The sequence below is a fragment of the Loa loa genome (assembly GCF_000183805.2).
Source record: "Loa loa unplaced genomic scaffold supercont3.291, whole genome shotgun sequence".
NCBI lineage: Eukaryota > Metazoa > Nematoda > Chromadorea > Rhabditida > Onchocercidae > Loa > Loa loa.
The window spans coordinates 38,287-52,669 of NW_018108471.1; the positions used below are offsets into that span (position 1 = coordinate 38,287).

General features: G+C 33.9%; 2 protein-coding genes across 2 annotated transcripts in view; both read right to left on the reverse strand.

Annotated features, from left to right (window-relative positions):
• LOAG_18396 (arginine kinase) overlaps positions 1-2,222 on the reverse strand; it is a 4,621-nt gene extending 2,399 nt beyond the window's left edge. The window contains exons 1-7 of the mRNA XM_020451056.1: positions 2,046-2,222; positions 1,733-1,825; positions 1,338-1,449; positions 1,010-1,214; positions 730-811; positions 432-599; positions 66-200 (exon numbers count right to left, since the gene is read on the reverse strand). Coding sequence (XP_020305193.1) covers positions 66-200; positions 432-599; positions 730-811; positions 1,010-1,214; positions 1,338-1,449; positions 1,733-1,825; positions 2,046-2,123 — 873 coding nt within the window. The 5' untranslated portion in view covers positions 2,124-2,222. The remainder of the gene's footprint in view (positions 1-65; positions 201-431; positions 600-729; positions 812-1,009; positions 1,215-1,337; positions 1,450-1,732; positions 1,826-2,045) is intronic.
• A 1,696-nt stretch (positions 2,223-3,918) lies between these two features.
• The window catches only part of LOAG_18397 (cation channel family protein), a gene marked incomplete at both ends in the record, with an annotated part of 24,009 nt that continues 13,544 nt past the window's right edge, over positions 3,919-14,383 (reverse strand). The window contains 25 exons of the mRNA XM_020451057.1: positions 3,919-4,122; positions 4,265-4,409; positions 4,600-4,781; positions 5,307-5,425; positions 5,807-5,980; positions 6,085-6,232; positions 6,482-6,646; positions 7,002-7,125; positions 7,289-7,370; positions 7,631-7,756; positions 7,849-7,915; positions 8,072-8,197; positions 8,652-8,795; positions 8,906-9,022; positions 9,376-9,453; positions 9,906-10,016; positions 10,203-10,310; positions 10,494-10,600; positions 10,719-10,809; positions 10,888-10,978; positions 11,274-11,459; positions 11,854-12,071; positions 12,231-12,328; positions 12,970-13,050; positions 13,214-13,307. Coding sequence (XP_020305194.1) covers positions 3,919-4,122; positions 4,265-4,409; positions 4,600-4,781; positions 5,307-5,425; positions 5,807-5,980; positions 6,085-6,232; positions 6,482-6,646; positions 7,002-7,125; positions 7,289-7,370; positions 7,631-7,756; positions 7,849-7,915; positions 8,072-8,197; positions 8,652-8,795; positions 8,906-9,022; positions 9,376-9,453; positions 9,906-10,016; positions 10,203-10,310; positions 10,494-10,600; positions 10,719-10,809; positions 10,888-10,978; positions 11,274-11,459; positions 11,854-12,071; positions 12,231-12,328; positions 12,970-13,050; positions 13,214-13,307 — 3,186 coding nt within the window. The remainder of the gene's footprint in view (positions 4,123-4,264; positions 4,410-4,599; positions 4,782-5,306; positions 5,426-5,806; positions 5,981-6,084; positions 6,233-6,481; positions 6,647-7,001; positions 7,126-7,288; positions 7,371-7,630; positions 7,757-7,848; positions 7,916-8,071; positions 8,198-8,651; positions 8,796-8,905; positions 9,023-9,375; positions 9,454-9,905; positions 10,017-10,202; positions 10,311-10,493; positions 10,601-10,718; positions 10,810-10,887; positions 10,979-11,273; positions 11,460-11,853; positions 12,072-12,230; positions 12,329-12,969; positions 13,051-13,213; positions 13,308-14,383) is intronic.

Sequence of the window (14,383 nt, forward strand, 5' to 3'; positions counted from 1 at the left end):
AAAAATGATGGTGGTAATGTGAATTCTGCTACTCCATCTCTTTTTCCTCCAACAAATGAAATCACCTTCAAGCCTCGTATTAAACGAGCAAGTGCCTTGTCAACATCGCTTCCTTCTTCAACCGAGATCATGCTGATATGGTCTTCCTCGTTAACCCACACCAAGAAAGATTTGTCATTGTTGTGGAAGATTCCACGCCCCTAGAACCAATGAAGAAAAACATGGCATACAGATTCAAAATTATAACTCGTCAGAAGCCTAATTACTGGTTAATAAAACTAAGTGGTGACATTATCAAACACGATTGAATTTGACCTACAGTTGTGCTTTTGTGGACACATGCTTCATTGAATGATTTGATTGCATTAATGACAAAGGAAGACTGGACCCGGTTTTCTGATAACACATTTCAAAAAGAACCGAAGTAACACCTCTGGCCAGACATTGTAGGCATTTGCATGTTTCAATAAAGAACTGTTGTTGTTGAACAGGAGCTGTTTACTGTCAAGCTCATCCTGCGTTTTCTTCGGCATTCTATCCAGCGAATAATAAACCCCACGTAATTCAGGTTCCTCGATTTGCAGCAGTGCATTTTTCACCTTGAATTTATGAACAATGAGGCAATCAACTTCAAAAATGTCAGGAACAAAAATGTCGAAAATGCCCGCCGATCATACAAGAACATCAGCCCATTTTCGGGTTAGGGGCAAGGACGAAAATGGAACCAACCTTCTGTTCCAGGATCATGTAATCATCTGCACTTAAAAGTGGGTTGAACGGATAACCAGCAATTGAACGAGCACAGCGAATTCTGAAAAAAAAACTTCATCGCTTGTTTCAAAAATGAAATTACGTTTAAAACTAAATTTCAAGCAAATAAATTTCTGACTCCTGTGAAAGCGTGCACAGGTGGGAACAGACAAAAATGAGTTCGATCAGTTTGTGGAGTCACTTCTCAAATAAAGTATACTATTATATAAATAAGAATAAATTACGTGAGGAAACTAACCTGATTGACTTAACATATTTTCCTGTAGGATCAAGAGATGGGAATTCGTTGATTTTTTCCTCCCCCAAATCAACGAGTGGTTGTTTTGCTCCTGGTTTGAATCCATGGTAATCCTCCAGAATTTTATCGAAAAGAAGAGCGAATTTGTGATATGATTCAGGATCCGCTGCATATACACCAATCGCCAAGTCATGGTTATGCAAACCTAAAAAATAATGAAACATTCATCATTTTACAGTCTAAAGCATAGACGCAAAGAACTACTATTTATTCCGGAAATTGAGAAAACAGATGGATTTGTCGCAGTCGGAAATAAAAAGAAACGTACCAGAACGAATTATGTCGTAAAGAGAAGCACCCAGTTTCGTTTTTTTGTTTTCCAATTTTTGTAAAACTGTAGGTGTTAAGTTTTTCTTCAACAGCGAATTACAATGCTTATCCTAAATGTCTCCAGCTTTAGAAATTGTAGCAAGTTCCAGAAATTATTGACCTCATTTAACTTATTACTGCTTTGTTTTTAGAAATACTTTGCTATGCCTTTACCATCACAGAGAAAGCAAAAAAGGCCCATCAGATTCCAAAGATTATAGCCTCCCAAATATAAAATACAATCTGAACAGTAGCACTTTTCATCTCTTATCAAACGGTAGTTGGTACTGTTTATTCAACCAGTGAAGATTTCATTTTTTCGGAATGTGTAAAAAAGAAAAAGTCATAATATACCTTTTGGAGTTCTGCGTAACCCGTGTTGATTTTTCGAATAGCAAGGGCATCCGCTTCATCAATCTGATAATTCATTTTGTAAAGCTCCCCAGTCTAAAGAAATATAGCTAGTATGGATCTAAATTAGCACGAATAGGTGTACAGCATACTGAAATTTAGCGTAAGCAAGGTATTTCATTTTCAGCAACAACGAATATTTGGCGCGAGTAAAATACGAATCTAGTCATTTATTGGTCACTTTACCTACAGAGAGTTTTTCTGAAAAGTATACCGCTTTATAACGCCTTTCGTTTAATCTGGATAATTGACTTACATACGACACGGCTAAAAAAGCTGCTGTTGCTCCGCCAGCCACGGCAAAAAGTTTCTTGAATGTTCCAGGAACTGACATTGTCAACCAACACTGAAAAGTTTTATTACGGACAGTCCGTGACAAAGGAAATAAATCCCTAAATTGATGGCAATACCATTACGGTTTCCAAACCAACAGTTCCGATTCCAAATACTGCTTCAACTTATTTTGCGGCCAAAAGAGAATCCCTGGAACTCTTGATCACTTCAGCTATCCAAATTGAAAATGTCAAACTTCCTAGTGTATCTCACTCAAATTATATGCATTAATCACAGCACTCTCTCATTACTAAACAGTCAGAAAATCTTGCTCCCTACTGCTTAAGAACACCCAGTAAGGTCACCACCCCTCTACCAAAGTAAGTTTGAGACAGCAATAGACAGCAACTGCTGGGAATATGACTGCAACAAGATGCAGAGTGCATAACGCTAAGGTTGACGACTCGATTTGCGATTCGATTTTGACAAAAAAAAGTGGCGACACCCCAATTCATTTACATCGAATAGTTTGTGACGTGGCACCGTTATGCCTGGTTTCTATAGCAATCCCAGAGTTGCGACCGTCATCTATCTTCTAGAACTTTTTCCCGCAAACAGAATTGTTTCGCGGAGAAGATTCTTCACATATTAGATTTGCGTATTTAACACCATTAATCATATTAATTTATTTAAAATCCAGTCAATTTAAGAGCGCAACGTTTGTCCGTAACTATGCTCGGTAAATACTGTCCGAAAAAGAAAAAAGATCTCGAACGGCAACATTAAAACAGGAAATGATTTGAGGAGGGGTAAAATGGACAGTATAAGAAAAAGGAACTTGTATGAATATATCCTATGTACAATTCCCAATACTACATGAGGAATTATATACAAAATGAGGGGTTAAAACGAAACGTAACTGCCCTGCAACGGCTAATAATTTCTCGTAGTTTGTGTTGGATCTAATCCCGTTAGATCAAATGTTCACTGACTTTACAGGCCTTAATTGCCTTATATGGGCTCCTTACTGTTAATCATCCGTGAATTAATAGGGAATTGATAAGCATTGTGAAGTTTTTTACATACCTAACCAATTTATCGGAGTACAATGGGCCTTTACTGAACTACGAATACTTCAAATCGTAAAAGAGATTCAATCATGTTGCAAAGGAGAAAAAAAACATGAATTTGAAAATATCGCAGCGAGTAAATGTTTTGCGACATAAGCACTTGCATATATTCAAAGAACTTGAATTTTCATATATGAGGCGTCACTAACTGCAAAGCATTCTGCTTGTACAACATCTGCAATTTCAGAGTTGAGGCGTCACTAACTGCAAAGCATTCTGCTTGTACAACATCTGCAATTTCAGAGTTGAGGTAAATGTTTTTAAAGTGAATAAACATTAGTAAACCAATCAGCTTGAAAAGGGTAAGAATTCTGAAGTGTTCTAATGTAGGTTGGAACGACCACAGATCGATAAGTCAATTAATGCTTAGAACGCTTCCGATTAATACGGTCGGAATTCTTAGTAGAAAATAAACCTCTTAGTCTAGACAACCTCACTCACTACAATGCAAATACAATAGTTGCTTCCAAATGCAGGCTTCAATTTCTTATCCCGATAACGTTAACTTCTAACGGTTTTTTGGCTGACGTCCTCCGCCCAACTTTTGCAGAAGAATGGTGTCTTTTCTACAGAAATTAGAAAATTTAAATATACTCAATTATTCTCTTCTCATGAGGCAATATCATCGTACTTTGTCAACGAAGAAACGAAGGGAAACTTAACGAAATGGTTCCCAGATGAAAGCATGCATCAAAACGTTTCAGAGTAGCACATTCGTAACAGTATTTATGCTAACGCTGCATAGATGTTTCGTGAAACATCTATCACCTGTTTCAATTCTTCAAGTTGCTGTCCTTGTTCTTTCATAGTATCCAGCAATTTATTCAGTGAGTCATGAATCTCACTAATGTCATCGGTTTGCTCCGCTTCTTGATTATCCTCAGCCAACGACATTGCTTGCATCCGAGGGAACCAGTCACTTTTATGCTCCTAAACAATATGATATTTCTGAATTCCTTATGTAGCATTAAATATAGAAAAAAAGTCTTGATTGTTACAATAATAAAAAAAGAAAATCAATAAAAATCTTGCAATAAGCAAGAGTCGAAATAACTGTCGTTCAAAAATTTACCTTAATGCAATTTGCGACATAGCTTTCAGGACCGGTGAATTCTGTTTCATCCTTTACTTGTAGCCACACAATAAAATATAGGTAGTGGTAAAGATTATGTTCGTTTTTTCGGTGCTCCTCGAAAGTTACAATTTTATTGTCAAACCTGGATTAATTTGAATGGTACTGAAAGTATAAAGGAATTATCCAGTTATTTGAGCTTATGATGAACCGATCTCTCCTTTTATCTCATGTCCTTCTTTCCCCCACGTTTTATTTGCATTCTGGCTACAAAATTTATACGATTATGAAACACAGGAGAAGACAATTAAATTTCATGGGAAGATGAAACCGACCTTCCTCTTCCAAGACCACAAATGAAACAATTATTCCTTAATTGATCAACTTTTTCATTTCTTTCAGCTCTCAAATCACCAAACGTATCGATGATAACACCAAATACCAGATTGAGCACGATAATAATGATTACGATAAAGAATGTCAAATCATAGACGATCCGAGATAAAAACGATTCTTCCTTGACAGATAATTTTTAACTCCTTTTGCTTCCTGCTTTTGTTTAACAGTATAAAGAATCCTAATTATTCTATTATATCCTTTATTGCCAGCTCGCACAATTTAATATTAAACCACCAAAATACAAACAGAAACAATTCCTACAAGCAATTCTATTTGCAACGTGAACCTTAACTAAATTTATCGAATATATGGAAAGGTAGAATAAGTCATCTGCAGGGCCCATTTCATTATTGTATTGCATATCCTATCGTTTGAGTATTAGCCATGAATTTAGGAGTCCATGAGGAACTGACAATGAGCACTGTCATTTGAATCAGTAATTGATAGTATTATTAATATCACTATTGCCGTCATTAATATGACGATCACTTACCGTATCTTAAGTTATGCATAGTACGATTGTCGTCTTATTACATATCTTGAAATTCTTGCTGTGACATAACGCTTAGCAATTACTGTCAATTATATGTATATTACTTACATGTAAAAGTACTTAAATGTGAAAGTTGTGCATCAAACATACATGTGGTGCCACGTTCCGAAGCACATCGCCAATACCACCTCCGTTTCGGAGACCCCAATTTAAAGTTGTTAGGATACACATACGTAAGGTCTGACATGACCAAACTTTTAATTCGCCTTCTGAAAAGATTGTAAAATTTCTAAATTCAGTGCACTGCTTCATTCACTCTAAGCCTTATTAAATTTAAAGATTTGAAATATATTAGCAGAAGCTGTATATTAGCTAGAAAATATATTAGCTAAAACAGTGGGAAACTCTTGAAAGCACCACACAAGGAAAAAATACTCTGTCGTTGCAGGCCTTTTTTCTGACTGCTAATAGCATTAGTAACACTTTATCAATAGATTAACAGCAATATCTTGCTTCAAAAATTGAAATAGAGGTAGGCAGAAAATTTGCGACTGCTCTCGTAAGTAAAATAACTGATAGATCAAAAGAAACAGAATAACATTTACATTTTAAAATAAATTGAATAAGTATGATGCAGAATGTAAACTCACTGTCGTTAATAGGCTGATTACTCGGTAAGTTTTCCATCTCCAAGCACTTGTTTTCGTTGACATACTGTCTGAAAATGAAAGGTTGCGAACGAATATATTCCATAGACGGATAACTTCCATAATCAATATTATCTTTTTCACTGTTATCCAGTTCATCAACTTCCAATTGAAAATCTGGAAGCGCAATAAACGTAAGCATCTACAACAAATACAAAACTGCATTCATAATCTGGTTATTGCTTCGTCGAAATCATTATTTCTGATCAGTATAATAGTACCTTTCTGGAAATACAAATATCCAATGATTGAAAAGAGATAAACTAATATGACAGCCAATAAACCAGTCATTATAATTGATCGCCAGTTCCGCGTTACAGATCGAATTACATTTCGCAAAGTTTCCTCATTTGCCACAATGTCAAATAGCTGAAAAAGTCGGATGTGCAAATTTTCACATTATTTCGGAAGGATGCTTTAAAAAGTTTGGGAGGTAGTTTAATTTAAAAAATTAAAGAGAGGAGGAGGGAAAGTTGAGAGAGCCTTTAATTTTTAAAACTGAAGTTAAATTATCACATCAAGAGATAGAAAATAAAATGGATTTATATAGAATTACGCAAGATTATTTGGACAGTTGGACGAATATTTAAAACATGAAAAACCGAAAAGAAAACTTACAAGTAAAGCGTAAAAGAGCGGATGCACAATAAAACCTTGGATACATATTAGCAAATATGCCAGATGGTACCAGATACCCTTATCCTGAACTCGTTCAGGCCATGTTTTATCAATTAAACCACGGTTTCCTACATAGCTTAGTACATGGATTCCTTTATTAATCAACTGAAATTTGCTTCTCATTTCACCTTGAAAAATTTTCTTTTTTTTCACTGAACACTTCGACAAGCGAAGCCGCTTTAAACGAAATTTACGAAATAAGAAAATTGTAAAATTTATTATTCGAAAACTTGAGTCCTTTAACCAAGTCTCAACTAAATTACATGATTTTTTACCCACTTTGCTGGAAGCAAGGATTATCATATTTGATTAAATGGGGTGAAGGAATTTTCAGCCTATCCCTGGACACTAATGCAAGATCCTGTATATAGTTTCACAATCCCGCAAAGTGCGTCAAGATGACTTTGAAAAATAACTTTAAAGTCTTTCTCATTCCACGACGAATCCAGTAATAGCCAACCTGAAGCAAACCAATAACACGCAGCGTCAATACTACCCCAATTATTGTAACAAATAAAATCGTGAAAGTTGACATAACGGCAGCAAACGCCCAATAAATCTCATTTGTTCTTCCGAGTGAAGCTCTATAAATGTTTATCATTCTCGTTAGCAAAATTAAAATCAAGTTTTGCTTTTACGGGAATAACTATTAGTGTTTTAAATTCTGCAAATCTATGCAATAAAAACTGGAGGTTTACATTATTACATCAGTGTTTTCTTGAATATATCCAAACATTTAATGCATACTTTTCACTCCATTGCGTTCGCAAAAATAATAACGATACTGTAGGAGACACATACAGGAATGGATTACTCAAAGATATTAATTCTGAAGACGAAAAATTTTTAAGGGTTTCCTATAAGTTCTAGACGAACTGAGATAATATTAAATTCGTATATTCGGATAAGCCTAAAATATCTTGATACCAATTTAATTAGAAATGGCTCATCAAGGAAATGATTTGGTGAGTAAACAAACTTTAATGTCTGCAAGAAATTCGAAAACTGATTTTGAATTCAAAAACCAATTAAGATGTCCATGACAATATTAAATGGCTGAAAAGATTACAAGAATAGAATGAAGTGTACCTTGTCTACTACTTTCTGAAAAAGGATAAAATACTGCGATAACCATATTGATCAAAATAGCAAAAAAGAATGATATCCGACTCCATAATATCAGTCGTTTTGTGCAATTGCTTAAGTACTTCCGATCTGAAAAATTTGAAGTTACTGATCAGATAGATTGAAATTACTGATCAGACAAATATATACCCGTTCAATTGCGCATCGAATTTACTACTTACGTTGAAGTTTTCTTTGCCACTTCATCTCCTCGAAAAGTTCCGGCCATTGACCGAAAAATTCTGTTACCTAAAAAAAGTACACATGCATTTCTGAATAAAGCTACTTAATGGAGCTAACACTGACATTTATTGTATAACATATATTTACCAATCATAGCTTCAACTCAAAACACGAAATAAGAGAATAAAATAAAAAAATTTCTCATAAATAGCAGAAAAAAACCTTGGACCCTTGAGCATCGTGTTCGGTTTCCAGCAAAATGTTTAACTTTGATTCTGGTGTAAGATATTTACATATAGCGTGGATTGGGAATATTACTCGTTCCATTTTACGATCACTGCGAACTATCTAAAACATCTCTCATTTTCAAAATTTTAAACATAGAAATAAGAAGTATAACATTGGTTCTAATTATTCAGTGATAACAAGTCTTTGTACTCATAAGTACACCATGAAAATACATTTCACACTTCATATCATCCAGTCACAGGAGTTGGAAGTTATTAAAACATTTTTGTTGATGATGAAATACAATTTCTAAATGTTACCCACAGTCTAGCTGCATCACCGTTATCGTATAGATAAATTATGATTTTACGAAAATCTTCCACCTTGTCCATTTCTATGGCATCAGATTTATTCCCATTGATTGTATATTTTATATTTTTGAATAAAGGAGTCAACATATTGGGAACTCTGTCAACCATATACTTTCAAGATATCAATAAAAAATTTGGAATTGTGAAAAGATAACAGTTACTTGTTGACTTCTTTCAACTCAAACCAGCTTTCAATTTTAAACCTCAATCTGTGCAGTGTGCTGCTTGTAGTACCGTAAAGCTTTCGAAGTCATCGGATCCTTATTATTTTCCGCATCCAAAGCTTGTCGAAGTGTTTCATTGTATCGCGAAAGTTGTGTGGCAAGAATGAAGATATTATGTCCAACCTAATAAAGAGAAACCAATGAGGAAAAACTAGTGCTGAATTATGAAAACAAACACCAAAAGAGAAAAAGTGGAGCCTTTACGAAGAATAAATTAAAGAAAATAAAAACACCTCTTGTGGGTCAGCAAGAGTTATATTGGCGGATGGATACGGTGTAACGACATTATCCTGAATAACAATATCTGGCCTACTTAATCTAGGCTTCGATTTTGTTAGTGAACTACTTGCCTGAAATTTTTAAAAGTCACTTGCTATATTTATCATTAGTTGCTTTGCTGATTAGTAAGCCATTTCTTAATAACTTCAAGATTAACGCGGTAAAATGCAGATAAAATTTAAGTTTCGCTTTTCAGAATATCAACTCAAAAGGTTAATTATTTCATATGGGTATGGTGCAAATTGTTTTCTTCTCTCTCAGCCTGTACGAAAAAAGTAATTGACATAAAAGAAATCCGACAGAGTTTCATTTTTAATATAAAAGCATGTATGGGAATTTTACTGAAGAATTAAAAAAACATTGAGTTCAGGTATAAAAAAATTTAACGATGTCTTAACTATAAGAAAATAAAAGTGCAACGAACCTCAAAACTCTTTCTTATTTTTGACATTGCAAACTCCTTCAATTCTGACATCTCATATGCCATTTTAATTGCTTGGACCTTAAAATTTAAAATTTTCATGCAGTGAAGCTTAACTTTAGTGAAATTACTTTGAAGTACCCGCTGAAATAGTTAATGAATAAAAAGAATTAGAATGAAATGCTGAAGTATAGAAAAGCAAAGATAAGGAATATACAGAGACTTATAAAAACAGGGCCTTCTGCTGCAAATTTTGAACTTCAGTTCATTATCTGAACTTCGTCGTCTCTTTGACATAAAAATTAAATATTATGTATTTAATTTTCAAGGCAAACTAAAGACATTATAATGTTTTGGAAGCAGAAATATATTCTGCAAATTATATTAATGCATTTTCATTCAGCGCTTCTGTCACAGTATCAAAATACAACTTCGATTCATTTGTTTTAATTAACCCAAACTTTCATCGGAAAAATTATGGCTAAAATAACCATGTTTATTTGATCAGCAATGAAAGCCTATCATAAACTTACCAATTGATTCGCTCCACTAGCCATATGATCCATGTTCATAAGTACGCGTTCTGCATTATCGGCATCACGACGTGATTCCATGACAGCCAATAACAGCTTCGATGCAGCGCTCTAAATTAAGTTAACCAAGATTCCAAAATCATCACCTTTTATAAAAGTCCAAACAGTTACTGCTAACTTTAATTAATTCAACGCCAAGTTTTTTCTGAATGTTTCGCAGTTCCATTTCGCTTTTAAATTGAAATATGGTGTCATAAAATCAAATATGGTGTTATAAAGAAAATTCCATCTACCTACTTTTATTTCCAATGCCAAATCCATGTGTGTTAAACAAAGTGGTTTGATTTCATTCAGTACTAAAGATATTATCATATTAAGTCCAGATTCATGATTGCCCACTGCATTCTGGAAAATATTGTACCCTTCATTTCAGCTTTCTTCGCCGAATGAAAGTGTTTACAAAAAAAAAAAAAAAAAGTACTAACAGAATCAAAAGTAGACTCCCAGTGATGATGGTGATAATGCTAGTTTTTTTTAAATATATGAAGTTTGTTTTAGAACAATAAATACAGAATGGAAATTTGTTACTTGATTTTCACAACAAGGACCCTGACAAAATTCGGTCAGTGTGACCAAAGTTTGAATGATTAGTGAAAAATTGTGTTCGTCTATTTCACGAAATACACCCAAACATCCTGCAAATTTTTCAAGCAAACTTATGCTTAAATTCTTAAATTATTCAGCACTATAGATAAGCAGAGAGAAAATCTGAATCAAAAAGACCTGCAAAACAAATAAGACAGAGAAAAAAACCTTTGGTGCTACCGCAAATAACATCAAGAAACATAAGTGTTTCGTCAACCAAATTATGATTCTGACGACTGCCTTGATACCGCAAGAAATTCTAGAACAATTCAGCTATTAAAAAAATTACTGTTACACTTCAAGGGATTTTCCACAAAATCAATTAGTGACCACTAACCTGCAACATCAAATTATGATTTTCACATAGCAGTTGTAGAAAACGCAAAATTGGTTCGATAAGGGCAACTTCTTGGGGAAGAAGCGTCTTTCTGGAATAAGCTTCATAAAAAAAAAGTCATTGGGTGTGCTTTAATAATACTTCCAGTAAGCTGTGATTTCTAGCCGAGCGTGTCATGCTAGGACCGCAAATCCTGAAGCAATTGCTACCACTTCCAAAGTGGCATTTCTAAGCGTGCAAGTTTACAGCAAGTGAAATTCATAAGACTATTTGCTGGTTTATAGTAATCCACCTTCCTTTACCCCCTTCCTCATTGCTGAAGCTGCACTTGGATTATTTGCAAGTTTGTTGCCAAAATGTATAAATAACTTTTAAAATGAACTCACTTGCCATCCCAAAAATTTAAGTTAATATCGGGATCAAACAATCCAGGAAGGTAACTGTCTTGAATAGCTGATAACGATACAGTTAGCTCGATCGAATTAATATCAACTGATTTTAATTCTTCCGGAGAGTATGTTGAGTCTTCTAGCAGTGGGGAATTCACCACAGATGCTAGTAATGAATTAACACTGAGACATAATGAAATAAATCGATATATACCACAGATATAAATCAAATTTATAAAATTCCAGAATCTATAAAAATTATGGCAAGGAATTATGAATATATTATACAACCGTCACATTAAATATCACCAGCGGTCATTCCTCTTTTGAATGCTTCAACAACAGAGATGATTTCCTTGCCTTTTTCAAGTCACATAAATACTAAATATAAAATTTCATAAATGCTCGCTACAGTATACAAGAAAACTTACAACGCCCACTGACTGAATTAGACAGTGCTGGAAGAGTATGAATGTAATTTCCAAACATTACAGTAATACAGAAAGAATTAAGTCTTTATTAGAATTTATCGAAATTCAGTTCTTGGATATGTAAAATGCGAATCATCCCTACTAACAACACCATTTCTTTTTCCAGAACTTTTCTGTGGCGCAACTCATAAAACCGAGAGGCAAATATTTGCAATAACATACAGTGTCGTTGACGTGAATCGTTGCAAGCCATCATATCACTTCTCAGCTTATTTTGTGCAATTTGTAACTTTGTTTTGAGAGCGTTGAAAAATGGCTCCGACGTATCCTGTTCTTTTAATCGATTATAAAATGACATTTGCACCTAAAACTTAATCGTTTCCAGATCAATCACAATCCTCAGACAAACTTGAAAACCTAAAAATAATTCAATATTTACTTTAAATCCAATATATTCAGAAGTGATATGAAACAACGGCTGAGATCAATGATTATAAATAGGAAAACATCCAAAAAAGTGGACCTCATAATTTCCTTCATGAAGAAGTGCTTTTGAAAGCTGAATTGTCATTAAAAAAACTTCATGACTCGGCCCTTCCATAATCAAATCAATTACCAAATCTAAAAATATCCTTGCTTAAAGACATAGAAAAAGATTATAACAAATAATGCTAAATATTTCGTGCATTTCAATGCATTTTCATGAGCGTTTGTCTAACTGCAATATCTTCGAAAATATCCACTGCTGAATAGTTACACTACCATTCATCTCTCATGAATGGTTTCATTTCCATTCCTTTGAATCTTATTTGTGACAGCTGTTGTCAATAATACGAAACACCACTAATAAGGAATAAAAATCACAAAAAGTCACAAAAAGTCACGAAACAAAATGAAAGAACTTGGATATAACTAATAACTAACAGCAATTCACGATACTATAAAATATAAAGAAAAAATTGCACAAAACTTAAAATTGAAATGACATAGGTGCATCAAAATCATTCCTGTGTGTTTTGCTTGCACTTACCCTTTGTTATCACCTTTATCTAGGTCAGATCGACGCTGGAAACAATAAATAATGTTTTTATCAATTCACAAAGAAAGAATTTTCAAATGCTTATAGATCAAGCAGCCGAAGCACCTATGCTTCCGAAATTTTGCACTAGAGGTGTAGCATACTATCATTAGATGTTTTGCGAGTTTGTGAACCCTGTATTAATCAGCTTATTCGTAAATTTTTGAAGATCAGAAGTACATACCGCTAGCACCAGCATTGTTCAATTTACATTGCATGTCATATAATGATAGCTCCTTTACTGGTTTTAATTCATTTCCAAATTCTGAAACCGTAAACCGAATACACAAATGTAGAAATGAATTGTGTTTAGTTCAAAACTGACCTAACTCAGAAGTTTGACTTGCAAGTTGCAGGTACAAAGTAATCCACAACCTGTTCTTGCCCAGAAAAAGCATGAGTACAAATAAAGAGCATTATTGGAATACCGTTGTTCTCATGCTTTGCAGTCTGTTCATTTGCACTCAACAGTGCGTCATTACCAAAATATTGCTTAAGCAAACGAATTCGCACCTCTTTTGCCTAAAATTAAATGCATTGGGCGCTTAGAACAAGTAATACTTATCAAAAAAACACCGAAAAAGCTACAAGCAGTAATGCAACATCGCAATAGAACTTTTTTTTTTCGCTTAAATCAAAGAAACGAAATCCTTTCATGCATAATAAAACGCTAATACGTTTGGAAGAGATTTAACTAAAGTGAAAAATGTTTAGCAAAACCATATAAAATCTTGAATTGAAAAACCTATTCCACTCTGTGTGTACACAGGCTGAACGCCTAATTCGTTAATACCCTTCTATTATAGTTTACCATAGTTTTTGCATGTTTTGTAAAATTCTCCATTAGTACTAGCGTCTAAAACTGGTAAAATTTAAATTTAAGTCCGTTATAAGCGTGCAAAATAAAAACTTTGTATAAATTTATTGAAAAAACTTGTTGCATTAATATAAAATTGAATACATGCAAACAACATAAAACCGTCGATTTTCATTCATTGAGCTAAAACCATACAAAAGAGAAGAGCCTGTTGAAATCAGTATTTTCGATGGATACCCATAGAGATTTTAATGATTCGTACTCTGCGAAATTGTTCTAAACGTTGAAAAAAAAAGTTAATATTCAATTTTTTCTTTTCTTTTGTAAAAAAATCGCAAAGAGCAGTAGAGCAGTTTTTGCATATGTCCTTAAATCAAAGAAACCGATAGAGCTGAATGCGTGTTAACGACGAAGGTCTGCTATGGATACATGTCCATTTTTTCTGTAGTGGTTTTCATGATTATTTTGATACCCATCACTGGTTCAAACGAAAATGTAGCACAATGTAAGGATAAGTTTCAGCTGACTAGCAATTAAATTACATCATTTTTCTCAGATAATCATTTTGTGGTAAAAATAAATGTGAAGTGCAATCAAAACCAGCGGTTAATAAAAACAAATATTAATTGTGCGGTCAAACGCTGTAATGATAATTTTATGACAGAACTGTACAATTTGCGTCATGTGACCGTAACGCTGGTAATATAACCCGATTGAATAACAATTACTAAGCATTGAAACTGAGAATGAAGAAAATCAGATAATAATACATTCTGCTTAT